At 37.9% G+C, this 21,361-nt stretch overlaps 2 protein-coding genes across 4 annotated transcripts in view; both read left to right on the top strand.

Annotated features, from left to right (window-relative positions):
• The window catches only part of plxnb2b (plexin b2b), a 177,687-nt gene that overhangs the window by 55,803 nt on the left and 100,523 nt on the right, over positions 1-21,361 (top strand). The window lies entirely within an intron of this gene.
• Positions 2,367-3,533, top strand: LOC148965048 (uncharacterized). Its single transcript, XM_089127850.1, is given in 2 exon segments — positions 2,367-2,985; positions 2,987-3,533. Coding segments are annotated over 2 exon segments (1,032 nt in total). The 5' UTR covers positions 2,367-2,440; the 3' UTR covers positions 3,474-3,533.

The following is a 21,361-nucleotide window of genomic DNA, read 5'->3' as shown; positions in this document are numbered from 1 at the left end:
AACTTCCAGTTTGAAGACTTCCTGTTGGTTGACAGGAAGTGATGGATTAACATTTTGTGATGAATGTGGGTTAACCTTTCGTAGTCTTTTGGAGACTTCAATCTCTGCTAACAGAAAACCTTTCTGGAGATAGACCCTACAGAACAAGCTTTTCAAATCAGCACTTGGTTTGACGATGAGAATGTTAGCACAGTGCTAATAACATGTCCAGCTAATATCCTCCTAGCAAAGACTCAATGACTTTAACTTGTCGATAAATAGAAGTAAAAATGTATTCGTGCAATGCTAAAATGTAGAAAATGTGTTACTATCACTTCTTGATGAGAACAAATTGGAAGTCCAACTCTCTGGGATGCCTGTGATGTTGTTTTGCCACCTTTCAGGAAATTATGTTTTAGAAAAAAATGCTAAGTTATTCCCTCCTCAAAGTCGACCAATCAAACAGTGTGTGTTTGTCAAGAAACCAAAGTCTTTTTTGTTAAAGGGGTCACAAACTCGCTTTTTAAATTTTATTATATTGTTGTCTGAGGTCAACTTGTGACGTTCACTTGGTTTTTACTTTTAAAAACATCAAAATGAATAAGTAATAGGCTAGTTTTGAGCTCAAAAACGCTCGTTTTTTATGGGCTTCTCGCATTGAAGACTTGAAAGTAAACGCCCACTGCTGTGAGTGGATAACAGTTTTGCATATTATAATATGAGTTTTACTCGTCAGTGCATATTTAATGCTAGGTATCTCGATCCGGTTTGTCATCACGAGGTAGGCATCTATGTTATTTAGCTATGCGTGTAATTCGTTGTAATTCGAATCGGTGGGCGGGGCTAAACCGGCCGTGTTGAAGTAGGCGTTGATCTTCTTCTGCGGGGGTGGTGTTTTATCCTCTTTGACGTCATAGTTCAGTAGTTTGCGGGGGCTGGTGTCAATAAAAGCTTTTATTGGACTAACAAGGACGTTTTCAGTTCTGAAACTTACAGGATATTCTTATAATATGATGACCTCTTAGATGTCAAAAGCTCAAGGAAAGTTTGATTTCTCAGTTCATCACCTCTTTAAAAGTTTGTTTATTGGGAAAGTCAACGAGTTCTGATTTGTTCCTTTTTGGAAGTGGAGATTTACACTGTGGTGTCCACACTTACAAAACAATACTTTAGCGGTACCATGGTACAGTGATCCAATGGTAATACTATAGTACTGTATGAATAACATAGCACATATGTATTTACTGTAATGGTAAGCCAAAATATTGTACTTCTGTGGTAATTTGGAGATGACTTTACCATGGTACTTCCAAGAATACAATCATTTCAGAGTAGTATTGCCATCCAATAGCATTATTGTTCCATGGTACTGCCACTGGACACAAGGTTATACTGAATGGTATTTATATGGTACTTCCAATAGTGCTACCATAACACACTTGTTTTGCAAGTGTGTTGTCCAAAACAACAACAAAAAAATCTTGGTAACATGGTAAGAATAAATCTAGAGCCACAATGGCATTGGTTTGTTGGCATACTGATGTAAAAGCACCCACACAGATTTTGTCTTCTCTTCAGATGTTTCTTGGCTTCGCTGTCTCACATATGTTTTTGTTTTTGCCTGTGTTCGAATATAGCATTAAATGAACGGTTTCTGTAACTGGCATTTTTCAGTAATTATGGTCTGACGATGTCTCATTCTCAGCACAAGAGTCTCACTGCCTGAGCGTAAATTACTGTCAGCGATCGGGCCTGTTGACAGCACATTATTGGTGTTTGTAAAGCAGTCGTGGGGGCGGCTTCATTTAGCATGTTTCCAGAGGAAAGCGGCGCATTAATAAACCGCGGTGTCGGACTCTCTCGCTCTGGCGGGTTTGACCCCCAGGTTTGAATTTTCTGCTTGGCGACTCCGAAAAGCTCTTCCATATTTTCATTAGCCAAACAGTTTGACTCCTCCCCCCGCCACGGGTGTGACACGCGGTGGTAAACAGCATTATCTAGGATCTCAGCAGGATTTCGAATGCTTGTGTAATCCTGTCATTTCATTCATGGATACCTCCGGGGTTATTCTGGGATGCCGCTGTTCTATCTGCCCGCCTGTCCGCTCGTGCCTGCAAGGGAGATTGAATTCCCTCAGCTCGCGCGCGCGCACACACACACACTTCGTGATCACCTACTCATCTCCTCCACTATCGGAGTGAAACAGAGACCGTGTTGAACTGAACCTGCTTGTGCTGAGGATTACGTGGAGGCCGTGAACCCTTTTAACTGGTCAGGCCCACAGGATGAGCTTTAGACCTGTGGAGAGACAGAGGATCCTGACACTGCTGACGCCCCTCTGTGGGAATTCACCAGTCTTATAGTCCCCTAGAGCAGGAAATGCTCTTTCTAAATCAAAACTGAATTGATTTGCTTATTTAATTTGTTAAATTAAAAAATTGCTTATTAATCTTTATACAAAATGTGCGGTCTATCTATTCTGTATGTCCTATCCACCTGTCTGTCTTTCCGTCTGTCTGTCTTTCTTTCTTTCTGTCTGTCTGTCTGTCTGTCTGTCTTTCTTTCTGTCCGTCTGTCTTTCTGTCTGTCTGTCTGTCTGTCTGTCTTTCTGTCTGTCCGTCTGTCTGTCTGTCTGTCTGTCTTTCTTTCTGTCTCTCTGTCTGTCTGTCTGTCTTTCTTTCTGTCCGTCTGTCTGTCTATCTGTCTGTCTGTCTTTCTTTCTGTCCGTCTGTCTGTTTGTCTGTCTGTCTGTCTGTCTGTCTTTCTTTCTGTCCGTCTGTCTGTCTATCTGTCTGTCTTTCTTTCTTTCTGTCCGTCTGTCTGTCTATCTGTCTGTCTGTCTTTCTTTCTGTCCGTCTGTCTGTTTGTCTGTCTGTCTGTCTGTCTGTCTTTCCATCTGTCTTTACATTTGTTTGTTTGTCTGTCTGTCTTTCCGTCTGTCTTTCTATCTGGCTGTCTTTCCGTTTGTCTTACTGTCTGTCTTTCCGTTCTTCTTTCTGTCTGTCTGTCTGTCAGTCTGTCTGTCTTTCCATCTGTCTTTACGTTTGTTTGTTTGTCTGTCTGTCTTTTCCGTCCGTCTTTCTATCTGTCTGTCTTTCCGTTCTTCTTTTCGTCTGACTGTCTGTCTTTCAATCTGTCTTTTCGTTCGTCTTTCTATCTGTCTGTCTTTCTGTCTGTCTTTTCATCTTTCTATTTGTCTTTCAGTCTGTATTTCCGTTCGTCTTTCTATCCGTCTGTCTTTCAGTCTGTCTTTCCGTCTGTCTGTCTGTCTTTCCATCTGTCTTTACGTTTGTTTGTCTGTCGGCCTTTTCATCTTTCTATCTGTCTTTGTCTTTCCATACGTTTGTCTGTCTGTCTTTACGTTTGTCCGTCTGTCTGTCTTTCCGTCCGTCTTTCTATCTGGCTGTCTTTCCGCCTGTCTTTCTATCTGTCTTTCCGTCTGTCTTTCTGTATTTCTATCCTTCATTCTATCCATCTGTCTGTCAATCTCCTAAACCATTTCAAGGCTTTAAAAAAAGCCGTTCATCCGACATTCAAAGTTTGTCTTGACTTAAAGAGCCCCTATCATAACATTTGAAATGTTCCTATTTTTGTTTTAGGAGTTCCCAAAAACAGTTAAACGTGCATGCAAGGATAAAAAACACTTTATTTGTCATATAATATGCATTTATTTTTAACTTATTTGCTCAACGACTCCCAAATGATTCGTTCGACGATTCATTTTCCCAAACACCTCCTTTGAGTGACGCGAATCTGCGGCGATTGGTCAAATGACCCAGTCAGTTGTTATTGGTAAACCGTAGGCAGAGACTGTCGGCAATGGAACGCCCATAACCAGGATTATAGCTTGGCAAGTGTTGAAAATTGTATATAGTGTATGAACAAACGTGTCAGAAAAAGTGCACTTTCCACACGGTCCCTTACTCGCGTCTCCATCAAGAGCAAGCTTTCCCGGCGAAACTCACATTGCGGCGGCTTTTGAGGGACAGTGCTTATTACATAGAGTGAAGTCATATTTGGCTAAGTCGTTTAGGAGGTAATTGCCATTTTTCAATGAATGTCTGGTGAATATCAAAAACAAAACTAACTTTACCTCGCTTAGAAGCTGCACGGAGTGTACACAACACAATATAACTATATTGTACATGCTACAGAAAACATAGCAGCAAACATTATTAATATTACTTACAGATTGTGATTCGGAGGAGGACGAACCTGATCCATATATACTGGATACTGAGCCCTCCTTCGGGAACAACCGGCTTGCGAATGATTCGTCATTAAAATGATGAGATGCAAATGATGTTGCAAATATGAACTCTGACCACTGATTCTTCACACGCTCGTCCCTGGACAATAGAAACAAGTGTCTGAACTGTCTTTGCAATGTAGAACAACAGCGTCTTCTCGACATGATGCGATTCAGCTGAAGTATTTGAATGTGTTCTAGACGTCACTTCAAGTCTGCGCGCGCAGTTGTTGGGAGCGGCCAATGAGCTGTCTACGTCACAATGTAACAGCTAATGACTCGTTTCAAAAACAATTCATTTCATAGACTCAGAGTCGACTCTCACTTTTGAAAGCCATACGGTGCACTTTCAGATATAAATCTTTGCAGGATGTTTTCATTCCCTTAGAGCTATATTCCACATTACATGAACAGTCATTTTCAAAAATCCATGATAGGTGCTCTTTATTTCTACTCCCTGACGTTCACATTCCAACTCTCCTCAGTTCAAATTCAGGAACAGATTTAACAGCCATTCTTATTTCAATGCTGAATGGTGCAGCACCCTTATTATATGTACAGTAGTATGTAGGGTATGGTCAAGTTAATATGTCATTGGTAATGCTAACCCTCCCTCCTCTCGATATTCTCCGTGTAGGGGTCAACTGCCGACCTTTTAAAGCGAAGACAGCGGTAGTATATTTTCGAACCATTAGTGTCCCGCTGTGTGCCTCGAATGCTAATCGTGAAGAATGATGCGTGGCTTTTGCGCTGCTGTCCTCTCGCTGTGAGTTCCTCTTATTTGTTTCCTGCCCAGATCGTCGACCTTGTGTTTGCGCAGATCTCTCTAATCCCCCGGGCTCTTTCCCGACGGCGTACCCGTCCACGCTGGGGGTTGGCCTCCTCCACGCCTGAAATCTTTGTAATAACTTTCTCTATCGCCGCACCGATCTCCCGCCAGAGCTGAATCTGGACCTTGCTGTAATAGAGTGCTGGCGAGCGTAACGGTAATAAATGCTACACGATTTATCGGGATAAATATGGAGAAATGACTCTCGCGCACAGTAAATGAAACTCCAGGTCATAAGTGGGAGGTGTGTGTCTTCTGCTAGGATTTTTCTCTTTCTGTGTTGCTTAAAAAAACTCAAGTGTGTGGGTTAGTGTGTGTAAATCCCATTGGCAGAAGGCTTTAAGAGGCTTGTGTCCTCGCAAAGTGTGTGAGGGAACGAGATGCCTGCAAATTGCTTTGCATCTGAATTAAACATGTTGCTCGTTCACGCCTCACCGCGACGGACAGCGAAACACGTTGCAGCTGGAGAAAATGACTTTTTAAGTGGGGTGTTTATGAGATGCTATTGTATTCATTTGATTATAATAAAGCTGGCAGTGTGCTGAAGTGAATGGCATCTAGAAGCACATGATGGCTTTTCACAATTAGTTTTCTGTAAGTGCTGCTGTCTTGATACGCAAAGAGTTGTAAAACAAGTTTTTTTATGGTGGTATATGCTTGAATATTCTCATCCCGAGACTTCACACCTATGGACCGAGTTGCATATGGGACACAAAAAAGAAACACTTTAGGAGTTTCAAAGTCATCATCTGATTGGTTGAATTCTACAGGATGTCCAGGAGTCGTGCGTGTCGCGTTATTTGACGGTCAAAGCCGGCATGATGCCAAACCCCCTCATGGAAAACGAAACCCATCGTGTTTATAATCAAGATCAACTAAACACTGGATTTAAGTATGTCAAGTATGTAAAGTTCAGGGGATGGACTCTTTAAAGGGGTAGTTCACTTTGAAATTAATTTTCGATATGTTTTAGCTTACCTCAAGGGCATCCAAGATGTAGGTGTCTTTGTTTCCGCAGTATTTTCAATTTTGATATTTTTAGGTCAAACCGTTCGTCTCTGTCAGTCATATAATGGAGGTCTATGGTCACCACCTCAAAGAGCATGCACAGAGAAGTCCAAATTAAACATAATTTAATGACTCGTAAATGTAAGTACACATTGATGGCCTGAGACACGAAACGAGCAGTTTGTGTGAGAAAACGAACAGTATTTATATCGTTTTTACCTCTTGTTTACAGCCATGTCGAACTGATCTGAATCAGATGGAAGACGATTTCGATATATCTTCTAGATACTCAGATCAGTTTGACATGGCTGTTAACAAGAGGATATAAATACTGTTCGTTTTCTCACACAAACCGCTCGTTTTGTGTCTTAGGCCATCAATATGTACTTACATTTACGAGTCATTAAATCATGTTTAATTTGGACTTCTCTGTGCATGCTCTTTGAGGTGGTGACCATATACCTCCATTATATGACTGACAGACAAGAACGGTTTGACCTAAAAATATCAAAATTGAAAATACTGCGGAAACAAAGACACCTACATCTTGGATGCCCTTGAGGTAAGCTAAAACATATCAAAACATAATTTCAAAGTGAACTATCCGTTTAAAACATATCCAAATTTATGTTTTCACGCCCCTAAACATGACTCTGAACAAAACGAACTGTGGTTGCGGACCACCAGAGTGCCACGCAGTGGAAAGCACCACTAAAAATGACTTAAATTCATGAGATTTTACTAAAGATTACAGCATGTGGAGATAACAACCAGACGCCAACTAGACAAATAGTCCTCTGTTTCTCTCGCCCTGAGCAGATGCAAGGTTTTTAAATGACTTCTTCTTATAATGTCGCTGATAGCTGTCATGCTATGCAAGTAGAGGGATTTTTAAGAAAACTGTCTCTTTTTAAAGATGATTTGTGATGGATTTTCGCATTAATAAATGGGTAAACAGATAAAGTAACAGGGCAAAAATACATCTGAAAATCGTTTTTTATGTGAGGTGGCTTTGAGGTGGTATGTTTGATAATTATGAGGTTTAAACTTTTTTTTTGAGGCAGAAACATGCTTAAGATGGCGTAAACGATGCAGTGACAGGGTTGAAAAGGATTTTTTAGACAGCACTGTGGAAAACAGATGAAATTGACTATTTGAAGCGGTTTGTTTATTAAATGCTATTCAATTCATTTGATTTTCGCATGAATGACAACTAGAAGCAAAGCAGCCACCGTGTTTTTCTCCCTGAGCAGAAGACAGGTTTTTAGGGCTAGTTTTGTTTTAGAGGTGCCAATGGATCTTGTGATATGTAAACTTTTATTTCCTGACTTAATATTTCATATTTAAATAGAGTGGCCCCAGGAATAAAGTCATTTTAGACACCTACGCCAAAATGTATAAATGTACATGCATTATATAATTGAATATCAGGTGGCAATCAAAACATGTCACAAAATGATTAAAAAAAGAAAACTTTTGAAAGAACATTATGCTTTTATTTAGCAAGGATGCATTGCTGTCACTATTAATCAATTTAAAGAGACTGGTACGGTTACAAAATATTTCTATTTCAAATCTTTTCATCAATTTTTTTTTTAAAGTTAAGATATGTTTGTAATGTAACTATAAGAAATATTTATTTTGGTGCAAATCGGCATATTAGACTGATTTCTGAAGGATCATGTGACACTGAAGAGTATTTATCGCATGAATAAATTAGCCTACATTATATTCAAATAGAAAACAAATAACATTAATGTTTTTACAGTATTTTGATCAAATAAATCCAAAACGTTTTGGACACCATTTGTTCGACAGGTTTTAAGATTAGTTTTATTCCAGAAGTTGTGTTGTTTTAACTTTTAGTAGTTCACTTTAAAAAAAAAAAATTTGCTGATAATTTACTCACCCCCATGTCATCCAAGATGTTCGTGTCTTTCTTTCTTCAGTCGAAAAGAAATTAAGGTTTTTGATGAAAACATTCCAGGATTATTCTCCATATAATGGACTTCAGTGGGAACCAAACGGTTCAAGGTCCAAAAGACAGTTTCAGTGCATTTTCTGAGTCAATTCGTTAATTTTGTTAGTTGAATGAACCAAATGACTCGAAAAAAGTTTTGTTGAACCGTTTGGCCGCGAGTTAGTATCTTGAGGCCACGAGTTAGTATCTTGAGGCCGCGAGTTAGTATCTTGAGGCCACGAGTTAGTATCTTGAGGCCGCGAGTTAGTATCTTGAGGCCGCGAGTTAGTATCTTGAGGCCACGTGTTAGTATCTTGAGGCCGCGAGTTAGTATCTTGAGGCCACGAGTTAGTATCTTGAGACCGCGAGTTAGTATCTTGAGGCCACGAGTTACTATCTTGAAACTGTGAGATAGTATCTTGAGGCCGCGAGTTAGTATCTTGAGGCCATGAGTTAATATCTTGAGGCCACGAGTTAGTATCTTGAGGCCACGAGTTAGTATCTTGAGGCCATGAGTTAATATCTTGAGGGCACGAGTTAGTATCTTGAAACCGTGAGTTAGTATCTTGAGGCCACGAGTTAGTATCTTGACATGGACATCTTGATGAGTTAGTATCTTGAGGCCACGAGTTACTATCTTGAAACCGTGAGATAGTATCTTGAGGCCGCGAGTTAGTATCTTGAGGCCATGAGTTAATATCTTGAGGCCATGAGTTAATATCTTGAGGCCACGAGTTAGTATCTTGAGGCCACGAGTTAGTATCTTGAGGCCATGAGTTAATATCTTGAGGCCATGAGTTAGTATCTTGAGGCCGCGAGTTACTATCTTGAGGCCACGAGTTAGTATCTTGAGGCCACGAGTTAGTATCTTGAGGCCACGAGTTAGTATCTTGAGGCCACGAGTTAGTATCTTGAGGCCACGAGTTAGTATCTTGAGGCCACGAGTTAGTATCTTGAGGCCACGAGTTAGTATCTTGAGGCCATGAGTTAATATCTTGAGGGTAGGGGTGGGCGATATAGCCTAAAAATTATATCACGATATTTCAAGAATATTTGCGATAATGATATTTATCACGATATAGAAAAAATATATATGAAACAATGTTTTATTGGTGATTGCAGCTGGCTGGCAGCAGCATTAGTGCAAAAAAAAGTATAACATAACTCCTTATCATTTTATTTTAACAATAACTACAGTAATACATTAACAATATTAACAATAACTTCAGAAGCCTGAACAATATTGTCACCTAATAAAATTTACCTAAACTTTGAAGTACAAAAAATTTAAACAGACAGCGGCAATCCAAACAAACCTTCAAAATGTAACAGTTGCCTTGCATCTTTTTTGGATTAGCATCAAATGAGGTATACAATACCTAATTTATACAATAATTGCATAAAATCTAAAAATCTTAGGGAAAAAACATTTAGTGTGGAATAAATAAGAGACAATTGTAACACTAAATCTGGTAAAACTTTACACATTGCTCTTTGCATTGTACATTCATGAAAAAACAAGGTAACAAAAATCAAAAGGATTAATTATTATATCCTAGTCTACTATAAAATTGAGACATGTTTAAAATGTATATCACAGCTGTTTAATGAGGCAGCAACATATGATCGATAGGACAGAACAAAGGCTATTAATAATCTTTCATTGCGCAAAAGTATTATGATATGAAAGGCTCCAATACATCGCACAGCGCTTATGCGCATCCCGAGCGCTGAATGATGCGCTTGAAGCAACACGGAGTCACAGCGCGCACGCGCAGCGCGTCGAATACTCCGCACTGAACAGTTCAGAGCACAAAGGATAAAATACTGATGCGTAGCATCGTGTATAATATACAGTATCTAGCTATGCAATCGTTTATTGAGTCCTTTCTTTTAACAGTTTTACATTTCAGTTACTGTGCGCGTGATGAACAATAGTGCTCTGACTCTGACAGACACCCGGCCGGTAGAAAGTAACATGATGATTTAATTACAGCAATAAAGTCCAGCAAGATAAAGTTGTTTTATGCGAAACCATAGACCTTTTATTTACAGATTAAATATAATAATAGTAACATTGAATCATCTTAGAAAGAGTTTAATCGTGTTGACTGTTGTACCCGAACTGCGGAAACTCTGAAGGAAGATTAGGCGAATGCAAAATGTACGCTAGTAGGGAAGTGGTGAAACGAGTTTTCATGCATATTTGACAAAAAAAAATAAATTGTGTTGTTGGAGATCTGACCTCTTGTACTCAAACAACTTCCATACTATTGAAGTAGCTCCCTTTTTAGGAACTAAATCTTGATCTGATCCGGAGGCTGACAATGCTGCTGTGTTGTTGTGCGCGCGCTAAGTAACGTAAATACGCCATACGTCATCATATCATCAATATCGCGATATGACAATTTTTTATCATGTAAAATTTTATACCGGTATTATCGTGGACGGTATGATATGGCACAGCCCTACTTGAGGGCACGAGTTAGTATCTTGAGGCCACGAGTTAGTATCTTGAGGCCATGAGTTAGTATCTTGAGGCCGCGAGTTAGTATCTTGAGGCCATGAGTTAGTATCTTGAGGCCGCGAGTTAGTATCTTGAGGCCACGAGTTACTATCTTGAAACTGTGAGATAGTATCTTGAGGCCGCGAGTTAGTATCTTGAGGCCACGAGTTACTATCTTGAGGCCACGAGTTAGTATCTTGAGGCCATGAGTTAATATCTTGAGGCCACGAGTTAGTATCTTGAGGCCACGAGTTAGTATCTTGAGGCCATGAGTTAATATCTTGAGGCCATGAGTTAATATCTTGAGGCCACGAGTTACTATCTTGAGGCCACGAGTTAGTATCTTGAGGCCACGAGTTAGTATCTTGAGGCCACGAGTTAGTATCTTGAGGCCACGAGTTAGTATCTTGAGGCCACGAGTTAGTATCTTGAGGCCATGAGTTAATATCTTGAGGGCACGAGTTAGTATCTTGAGGCCACGAGTTAGTATCTTGAGGCCATGAGTTAGTATCTTGAGGCCGCGAGTTAGTATCTTGAGGCCACGAGTTACTATCTTGAGGCCACGAGTTAGTATCTTGAGGCCACGAGTTAGTATCTTGAGGCCACGAGTTAGTATCTTGAGGCCACGAGTTACTATCTTGAGGCCACGAGTTAGTATCTTGAGGCCACGAGTTAGTATCTTGAGGCCACGAGTTAGTATCTTGAGGCCACGAGTTACTATCTTGAGGCCACGAGTTAGTATCTTGAGGCCACGAGTTACTATCTTGAGGCCACGAGTTAGTATCTTGAGGCCACGAGTTAGTATCTTGAGGCCACGAGTTAGTATCTTGAGGCCACGAGTTAGTATCTTGAGGCCACGAGTTAGTATCTTGAGGCCACGAGTTAGTATCTTGAGGCCACGAGTTACTACAGTATCTTGAGGCCACGAGTTACTATTTTGAGGCCACGAGTTACTATCTTGAGGCCACGAGATAGTTATAATTATTTTTTTTTTTGCCAAAGTGGGACTAGGGGGGCTCCGTACCCAGTAAAGTCCATTATATGGAGAAAAATCCTAAAAATCCTTTTCATCAAAAACCTTAATTTCTTTTCAACTGAAGAAAGAAAGACATGGACATCTTGGATGACATGGGGGTGAGTAAATTATCAGCAAAAGTTTTTTTTTTTTTTTTTAAAGTGAGTGAGCTACTCCTTTAATAAAAAGAAAACTGTTTTTATTAAGGTCTGTTGGCAGAATTGAACTTGAAGTGCAGCGACTTGGTGGAAAGCGATCTTTTAAAGACCAACGGAGGACCGCACAGCGGAAACCACCTCCGAAGGTCTTTTGGCCTCAGACCTCATCCATAAAATGCCTTGTGTGTATATGAACCCTGTAAAAACACTATCCGTCAGCTCTCAAAGGGAAATACATTCTCTCTCACAGCGTCCTGCGTGTCTGTAATGGATATGGCAGTGTGAAATAATACCGCGGCTCGCGGAGGTCACTGGAAGAGAGCTGTTGATTGAAGTATTTTGTCTCCTCTGGTGTCAGTGCTGTGAAGGTGAACTCCTGCATCTGTTTGTTAAATCCAGTCTTTTATTAGTGAGCGTCTGTTCTTTCTTTTGTGAGCAGAGAACCGTAGGCCAATCTCACGTTGAGGATTCCGGCTGCAGACTCCAAAAGAAAGGATTTGTTATCTCGCTGTGCTGTTTAAGCACCCCAGAGACACGCGCTCCTGTTCACGGGAGCTTCTCCCTGACCCGTCCATGGAGACGCAAGGCCTGCGGGTTTACATTTTTACATTTATTCATTTAGCGGACGCTTTTATCGAAAGCGACTTACAAATGAGAACGATAGAAGCAGTTAAACTGACAGTAGGACAACAGCATGCAATGTTTATATGAATGCTGAAAATATGTGCTGCACACTTTCCTCACAATAACAAAATAAATGCGACCAAAATGACAGCGGTGAGAAAACATTCGATCATAGAGTTTGCAATTCGGCTCTCCAGTCAAGTTAAGTCGCGTCACTTTTATTTAAACGGCACTTTATACAATCGATTGCTTTAAACCAAACAGCTATACAATATTAAACAGTGTCAGTGTCGCTTTTAAATGAGATTTAAAGGCGGAGTCTCAGAGCCACACCTACCTATTACATCATCGCCACGGACCAGTGGTGTTTACCAGCACTGAAACACACACAAAATGAACTTTTTGGCCTGATTTTGCTCTAAATGATGTTCGTTCTTCGATTTCGCTTGAATCAGGGTCTTTAAGAACTGGAGAATCAAAAACAGAGCACAACCCAGTATAGTCTGATTAATGAACCAGATATTTTTAGTGAATCAAAAACATACTAGACAACCAGTGTCTGATTAATGAACAAAGCACTCAAATGAAGCGTTTCTTTTTAATAAATCAAAAACATACCATGCAGCCAGTGTAGTCTAATTCATCAACAAATTACTCTTATAAACGGATTCTTTTTAACTAATTAAAAGACAACAAATGTAGTCAATTCATGCGCAATGACTCTTTTGAGTTTGTGCTTAATTCAGTTATTTCATGAGTTTAAATTATTAATTTTTAATTTAATTATAATTAAATACAATTTTTAATTAATATATTTGTAATTTCCAATGTTTCCTTTATAATATACAGCATTAAAGCTACAATTCTTAAGATTTTATGCCACTAGAGGGCGCTACATTCAAAACAACAACAACGGCTTTGCTTGATGACGCCATGGAGGAACGCGGAAAGATGGGAACTGTTGTTTTCAACTCCACCGTGGATAAATCAGTCAGACGGGAATCGAAAATTAGTTGTCATGGATGAGGTAAAGTTCGATTTTTATAACTGTTGCGTTAATGACATGCTTGGTTTTCATTCAACTGAAATAACCGCAAGAAAAGTAAGGTTTAAAAATAAATTTGTTATCAAAGATGTTAGGGGAGAGCCAGGACGGTTGAAACACTTTTCAGATAAACGTCGTTTTCTAAGATACAGCCAACAGTTCTAATTCCGAGAAGTATTCGCGGTGATTGAATATGACTTTACGATTTTTCACATCATATGCATAGACAACAAGACATTCTAACAATAACACTAATTGTTTTACATGAAATTTGAATACAGAACACGGTTACTCACCTGTCAAGTAAAACACATGCAAGATCGGCGTCTCTTTCTAGTTCGAGTTTTTCACGAAGTTCTCTCCATTTCGGAAACGCCACACCGATGTTGAGCTGGTTTTATTTCTCTTGTCCCAAATTCTTCTTGGGTCGTTTGGTTGACCCGTTCGTTGACGTTTGCGTTTATGAGACTTGTCTTTGTCGACAGAACCAGGTGCAATCGCTAAAGAATAATTGTGCTCCATTCCATAACAAATGCGCGAAACAAGCTGACGTTTGTTGCTTGATAGACGCTAATGCACAACTACAACTTGTCCAAGACTACACGCAGTACGAGCGGAAACCGAGGTAACGTGGATATGACGCGATTTACTGGCGGCTCACACGCCCCGTTTCCTTGGTTAAAATCAAAATTTTCTCGCGATTTAAACATTGTTTGAAACATTTGGAATATTGTAAGTTATCATCTTAACTAAATATATAACACTGGCCTTGTGATTTAGGGATATTTGAATGCAAAAATCTTACGTATTCCACCTTTAAATGAAAGAATTTCTTTCATATGTAAGCAACTGAAATGCCATCAAATGAATCGTAATGGAAACGAACTGAATCGGAATGGAATCAGGAAATTTTTATTGAGCAATAGCCGATTGATGGTGTCTGGTTGTTGGTCAGTTGTTGTGCTGTCCTGAGAGCGGATTAGTCCCTGAGGATGACTGCTGGGATGTTTGTGTTTCTATCAGCCAGCGAGAAAAAAAAAAAATCTCCATAATCTGGCATCCTAACACACGTCCCGATAACCGCTTGTGACTCTCAGCCTCGCTGACCCCCGTGTCAGACATGTTAGAACTTGCATTTTTAATGTGTTTTTCTTCGATAAGCTCCTTAGGATGGAAAGAGGCAGCAGCGGTCAGTCTTCTTTGTGCGCTGTGCCGTCAGATTCACTCTTAAAACCTATTAGAGTCAGTCAAGCGTCCTGATTAGATAAAGAAATGAAGCAGAGATGAGCCTGTGTGTTGCTTTAAAAGGGCGCGTCATGGAAATACAATTTTTTTGGCCTTGAAATAGGAGCTTTTTTCACATCATAAACCATCTACCCCTCCTGTTACCCTCAAATCTGATGACACTTTTTACCCTCTGGGGTCAATTTGACCCCAGTAATTTAAACCTCCACAATATGTTTATTTTTTTTTTTACAAAGGTTTGTCTCAGTTAATTTATGTCTTTGTTGACTACCTAAGTAACGTTTTAAGTTGACATCCACCCACCACCCCCCTCCCCACCCCACCTAACCCCTTATACATCCAGAATACCCATTGTACGACTATGGACAAATTTACGAATCAACATAAAATCTTACTGATTTGACCTAAAATTGGAAAAGTATAAATACATCTGGTGTTTTATTTGTTTTATAATATTTATCATGTAATCTATGACATTTGGAAAGAAAAAACTATTTATTTTATCAAGGATAGTAACACAAGTTATGTTTGGGGTCAATCTCACAAACATTATGTTTTCTCCTCCCCCATGGCACGGGAAACATCAAATTTCTCACAAAAATGATGTTTTTCCCCTCCCCAATGCACAGGAAAGAATTATTAGTTATCTAATAATCTTGAGAATTATGTCACATGTCATGTGAAGTACTAGTAGTTCTCACAATACTACAGATATGGTTCTGTTTGGTTAGAGCCCTAAAACAGAGGGACGTTTTTTGAAAATGATATTGAATATGTAAAATTACAATGAACATTATAAATTCAAATTATAACATGTTATAATGACCTCAATATAACAACCAAAACAAATTTGTGTGAAATTTTAATATTTCTTTTGTTTTATTATATACATCTAAAAGAGCCTGGGGTCAAATTGACCCCAAGGAACACCGATGTTACAAAATTTGTACAGGACTTAGCAGGTTAATTTTATGTTTACAGTGTTGTCCCCATTAAATTAGGAAAAGTCATTAAATTTGAAGCAAAAAAAATAAAATAAAATGATGTTTTTACAGACGTTAGGGTCAAATTGACCCCAAGGATAATAGGAGGGTTAAATGTTATACACTTATTTAGTATTCATCGATTTAGATCAAGGAACGTTAGTTTAGTTTTCTGTAGTTTTTGCATTAAATGACAGACAACAGCAGGAATATTAGGCTGCTGTCACTTTAAAACCAAATGGATATACTGATACACATCCGGTTTCTTTCTCAACTGTTTAATTATTACGTAACGAGAGAGAATACTTGCTGAGACGGGTGTTTTGACATCATTTTGTGTGTATCTGTCCATTCAAGCACAAGTAAATGTGAAAGATGAATCAATTCGGTGTTCGAGTGCTGTCTAGAAAGTCTCTCTCTTCTAAAGCACTTCTCATCAACAAAGCAATGCAATTCGAGATCTTGTTCATGTACAGTGCAGAATGAGAAACACGGCAAAGATTAATACATATAGATTTGGAGGAATTGCAATTGCAACTCAATCATGACTGCTTTTGGTCCAAGAAACTTTGAATAAAATAAGTTGACTGGAAGGGAAGAAAATAAAATAAAAATGAGGGATGTGATCTTTTTTTATGTGTATATGTGCTCCAAAAATATAGGTTGCAGTGCAGTGTGTGTGTGTGTGTGTGTTTGGATGTTCAGCAATCAGCTGCAGAAATGGAGAGATGTTGTCCATTGCTTTGAAGTTGCAGAATTCCTCTCGGATGATGGAGAGAGCCTGAAAACAACTTAGCCATTAACAGAGCAGAAACCAGGCTGCCATTGGCTCTCTCTCCTCTTCCTTGCACGCTCGCAGCCGTGTAATTGCATTTTTTGGGGGGCAGACGCTGGAATGTGGCGAGATGTAAAAATCGTGGGCTCTCTTCTCCTGATGGCAGTGCTTTCGGATCTGAATGTTGGAGAAGAGATGAAATTAATTGGCTCACAGTCTAATGGTGATGTGGTCGATCTCCGGGCAGCCTGGGTCTAAATGATAGAGGCGGTGAACACACTGCAGACACCAACATTATGTAAAACCTCCAGGAAAAAGAGAGCTTTGAAAGAAACGACAGAAGCCGCGTGATCGCATCACATGACTTGTTGGGACCTGGATGATGTGTGTGTCCCGTCATGTGTGGACTCATACGACACATTTTCTTTTTCATGATGATCTTAAAAAAACCTTTGATGTAATTTATATATATATATGTGTGTGTGTGTGTATATATATATATACATATATGTATATATATATATATATATTAGGGCTGTGCAAAAATTAATTGCGATTAATCGCATCCAAAATAAAAGTCTGTGTTTACATAATATATTTGTGTGTGCTGTATATAATTATTTTGTATATATAAATACCTATGCATCCATGTATATATGTAAGAATTATTTGCGCTTAAGTTCTATATATATATATATATATATATATATATATGTATATATATAAATACATGATCTATATTATATAAATATAAATATTTTATATATGAATAACACATTTTCTTAAATATATACATGCATATGTGTGTATTTATATATACAAAATAATTATATACAGCACACACACATAACCTAAGTAAACACAGACTTTTATTTTGGATGCGATTAATCGCAATTAATTTTTGCACAGCCCTTATATATATATATATATATATATATATAGTATGTGTATATATATGAAGAGTTCAGATGCAAAAGCCTCTAAGTGCCATTTGAAATTTTCTTCTTAAATGATAATTTTTATCAAGCTTGTATATTTGAGTTCAGTGATTTCACTTAAATGGCAATGATAATTACCTATTAATTGTTATTTAAGTAAAATTACTGAACTTAAATATACAAGTTTGATAAAAATCATCATTAAAGAGGAAAATTTCAAATGGCATTTAGAGGTTTTTGCATCTGAACTCTTCATATACACATACACACATATTGTATATTGTATATAATATACACACACATGTATATATTCTTATATTTTATATATGTGTGTGTGTGTGTAACTTTGTCAATGTTTCAGAGACCAACTTGCGCTGATTTTGTGATAATTTTGCATCAAACCGGTTGATTGTACATGTTTTCACATATACATTTTTTTTAATGATTTTTCACAGCTTTTAAAACAGATTTGACTCTTCACAATTGGAAGCGTTGATATGTTTTGTAATATTTCAATTGAACAAAAATCTGTTAGTTTTTTATATTGTCATATTTTATAGTTGACTCAGGACGTGTTTATTTGTTTAAAACCCGATTAATGCTGTGTGTTGAAGTTCATATTTTATATCATTTCCCAGAAACCTCTATTATATTTACATAGTTTCATGTGTTTACATATTCTGGAATTTTAGGTGAGCCAATGTTGATAGTTAAAAGGGCATGTTCATATTTCATAAACTGTTTTGGACTGCGTGTTCAAGCTGTATCTAGCTCATATTTCGCACGAAGCGGCGAGACTCATTATTACAGAGATAATTTTTTTAAGTGATGAAGCAATTAGCGCAACCTGTAAGTTTGTTAATAATTAGCAGGGCGGATTAATGAAATGGGAAGACAAATATTTGATATGTCAACAGAAAGTGCAACAGTAAATGAGCGCGTGTGAGAAATTGAAATGGCCATGTGCGTCTGCGACCTGATTGGCCGACTCCTCGTTCTCTTGGCTCTGCCCGTCCTCTCATCCATCTTTATCACTCGCCAGACTGTCTCACCTCCAGACGAGGCTGCAGTCATCCGACAGTCACCTCCTACACACACACACACACACACACACACACACTTTTAGCCCGACTTGTGTGCGCTTGAGTGTTAATTAGACTTGGAGCTGAGAGACACAGAAATTTTATCTACTTCCTCTCTCTCTCTCTCTCGGCCGTGGTCTCTTGAGAAGGGGGCGGTGTATTTTCGGGGTTGTGGAGGGTATCAGTGCCAGCTGTCTGTTCTGTGGAGTGCCAGCAAGCGCTGATTTCTCTCTGCCCGCTCTTCCAGCCCCAACGTTCATCTTGTTTATTTGTCCATCTGCGTTCAGGACGGTGGATGCTGGTGAAGTGGGCATCTGTTGCATCTCTCTCGCTCTGCCCTCTATGGTTTGTTGTCGTGGTGAAAGGGATGCTGGGTAACAGAGACCACGCCCGTTTGGCAGAGCGCTGGTGCCCGTCGCTCATCTTCAGGGGTCGCCCGCAAGGTCAGGAAGAGCTAGTGCGTTCAGTCTGTGTCCGTTAAATATGGATCAGATTCAGCACAAACACACTTTTCATTCATGTGGTTGAATTAGATGCACATAATTACGAATTTTAATTAAGATGCAACTCAATTTGGCACATTTTTCCTGCAGCTTTCCTTCATAAAAGGGAAATTATTTTATGCACGTAGCCTTTTCAATTTATTAATGGATGGATAGCCCCTTGAGATGCAACATCTCATTTTCAAGAGGGTCCAATATAAAAAAAAAATTTTGTATGGTAATGATTGGTTCTGAAGTCATTATGTCAGTTAGAGAACTATATATGATACACAATATCATATATATATATATATATATATATATACAATGTCATGTAGACCTAGTAGTATCAGTAGTAAATAATAATGATGATGATAACAATAGTAACTACAGCTATTATTGTATAACAGTAATATACTTGTGTATGTTTATGGGTAAATATATAATAGGAACCAAATACATAACAAGAAATATCCTAAATAAACTAAGAATAAAATATGTATTTATTTGAATATGTATTTATCTGGTAAATAATGGTAAAAGTAACAAAAAAAAAATTAATGATAGTAAATATCCAAAAGTAAATCTAATAAGAAAAATATTTATTATTAATATTATTGTTGTTGCTATTATTACAACAATAATATGTATTTATCTGTTAAATAATTGTAATAATAGCAAAATAAATATCCAAAATTTAACTAAAATTAAAATATGTATTTATACAAAAAAAAAGAAATGACTATCCATACAATATACAAAATATTTAAAAAAATGATGATAATAATATTAATAATAATAATAATGGTTTGTAATAACGATTTTGGATATCAATGATTGTCTCTGAAGTAATGCACTACAGGAATCACACGCCACTGAGCATATCTAGTGTTAGGAGTGTGTATGAGCCGTATCAAACAGTGTTAATTATTGCAGTCTCTCCTCTGCACTCTCAGTGAACTCTTGTCCTCCGCGAGACCCTCAGCTGCCGGAGCCTCACTTCTGGCCCAGGCGTGTGTCAGCAGTAGAGCTCTAGTGTTCAGACTGGCTCTGGACTCCAGCTTTACAGCAGACAACTTTAAGTCTTTCAGCTCCGTCGTGGAGCGAGATAGGCCATCATCTCCTCCAGGTCCGCATCTGGGGAACTTCACGACCCCTTTCCTCAGGTGTGTCCCGTGCGGGAGATATCCCGACCGGCTCCTCCTCCAGCCCCGCATCTGGGGAACTTCACGACCCCTCTCCTCAGGAGATATCGTGACCGACGGGCTGGAATGAAACTCAAACGCTCGCTGAACATTCCGCTTGGGATTTCTCTCTTTGCACACACACATTCCCACACAGACTTTCAAAGCTGCGAGTGAGTTTTTCTGCTGCTTGTGTAACTGTGAAAGAACATGAACCATCTGGATTTCTGGCCCGACATACGGCTGAATATTTATTCCATAAATATACACAATGTGGCACGTTCAGATCCGACGTTCAACTACGCAGTTGCTGGTTAAAGACGATTGAAGATCTTTGCACTGAAACGTCATTTGAGAAACATTTCAATGAGTCCGTGAAACTTTTTTTATTTTTGCTGTTTTATCCTTATTCCAGATCAAGACTATCAAATTTTAATGATGAAAGTTCATGTTATCACATTTTAAAAACTATGATGATGTAATCCTGGTGATTAAATACAGTTATTGCCACTTGACTGATGACTTAATTATAAATTCAACATAATGTTTCCAGTTTAACTACTAGTAAATATACATTTTTGTAATTATGATGTACTTTTTTCTTTTACTAATAAGCTTTTTCAGGATGCATTTTTCTCCAGAAGTCACATTAAGCAAACAGAAATATAAATGCATATAAAAATTAATTATTATTTTATAAATTTATGTTTGTTATTATTCATGTTTTTATTAGTTGGATTTATAGTTAAATGTTACTTATGTATTTATTAATTTATTTTATTTATTTATACATAAAAATATAAGGAATAAATATAAACAAATCTATAAATTAATTATATTAATTAATATAAATTATATTTTATATAAACTCATATTTATTGATAATATTAAATGTTATTAAATTAATTTTTGTTTTTTATTTAAAAAGACAATTATCAACCTATCTCTCTCACCCTATATGTGTGTGTGTGTGTGTGTGTGTGTGTATTCCTAATATTTATTTATAATATTTATTTAATTTTATAAATAAATAGTATAATAAATGAAGATACAAATGAAAACAAAAAAAAAATATTTTGTTTTAATTTTAATTTATTTTAAAATTTTAAAATGAATGATTTTTTTTTTTTTTTTTTTTTTTGCTATATTTCCAACTTACTAATAACAGCCATCAAGGTAAGCTGAACTGAGAATATGTACAACTCTGTTGTAAATATTAAAATATTAAATATATTTTAAAAATGTAAAATAAATACATATACAATATTTATTTATGGATAGTAAATTCACCTGCCCTTT

Source organism: Pimephales promelas, chromosome 25 (genome assembly GCF_988280905.1).
Source record: "Pimephales promelas chromosome 25, fPimPro1.hap1.1, whole genome shotgun sequence".
Taxonomy (NCBI): Eukaryota; Metazoa; Chordata; class Actinopteri; order Cypriniformes; family Leuciscidae; genus Pimephales; species Pimephales promelas.
Note: the sequence above shows the minus strand (reverse complement) of the source record. Positions and strands in the feature narration are given on the sequence as shown.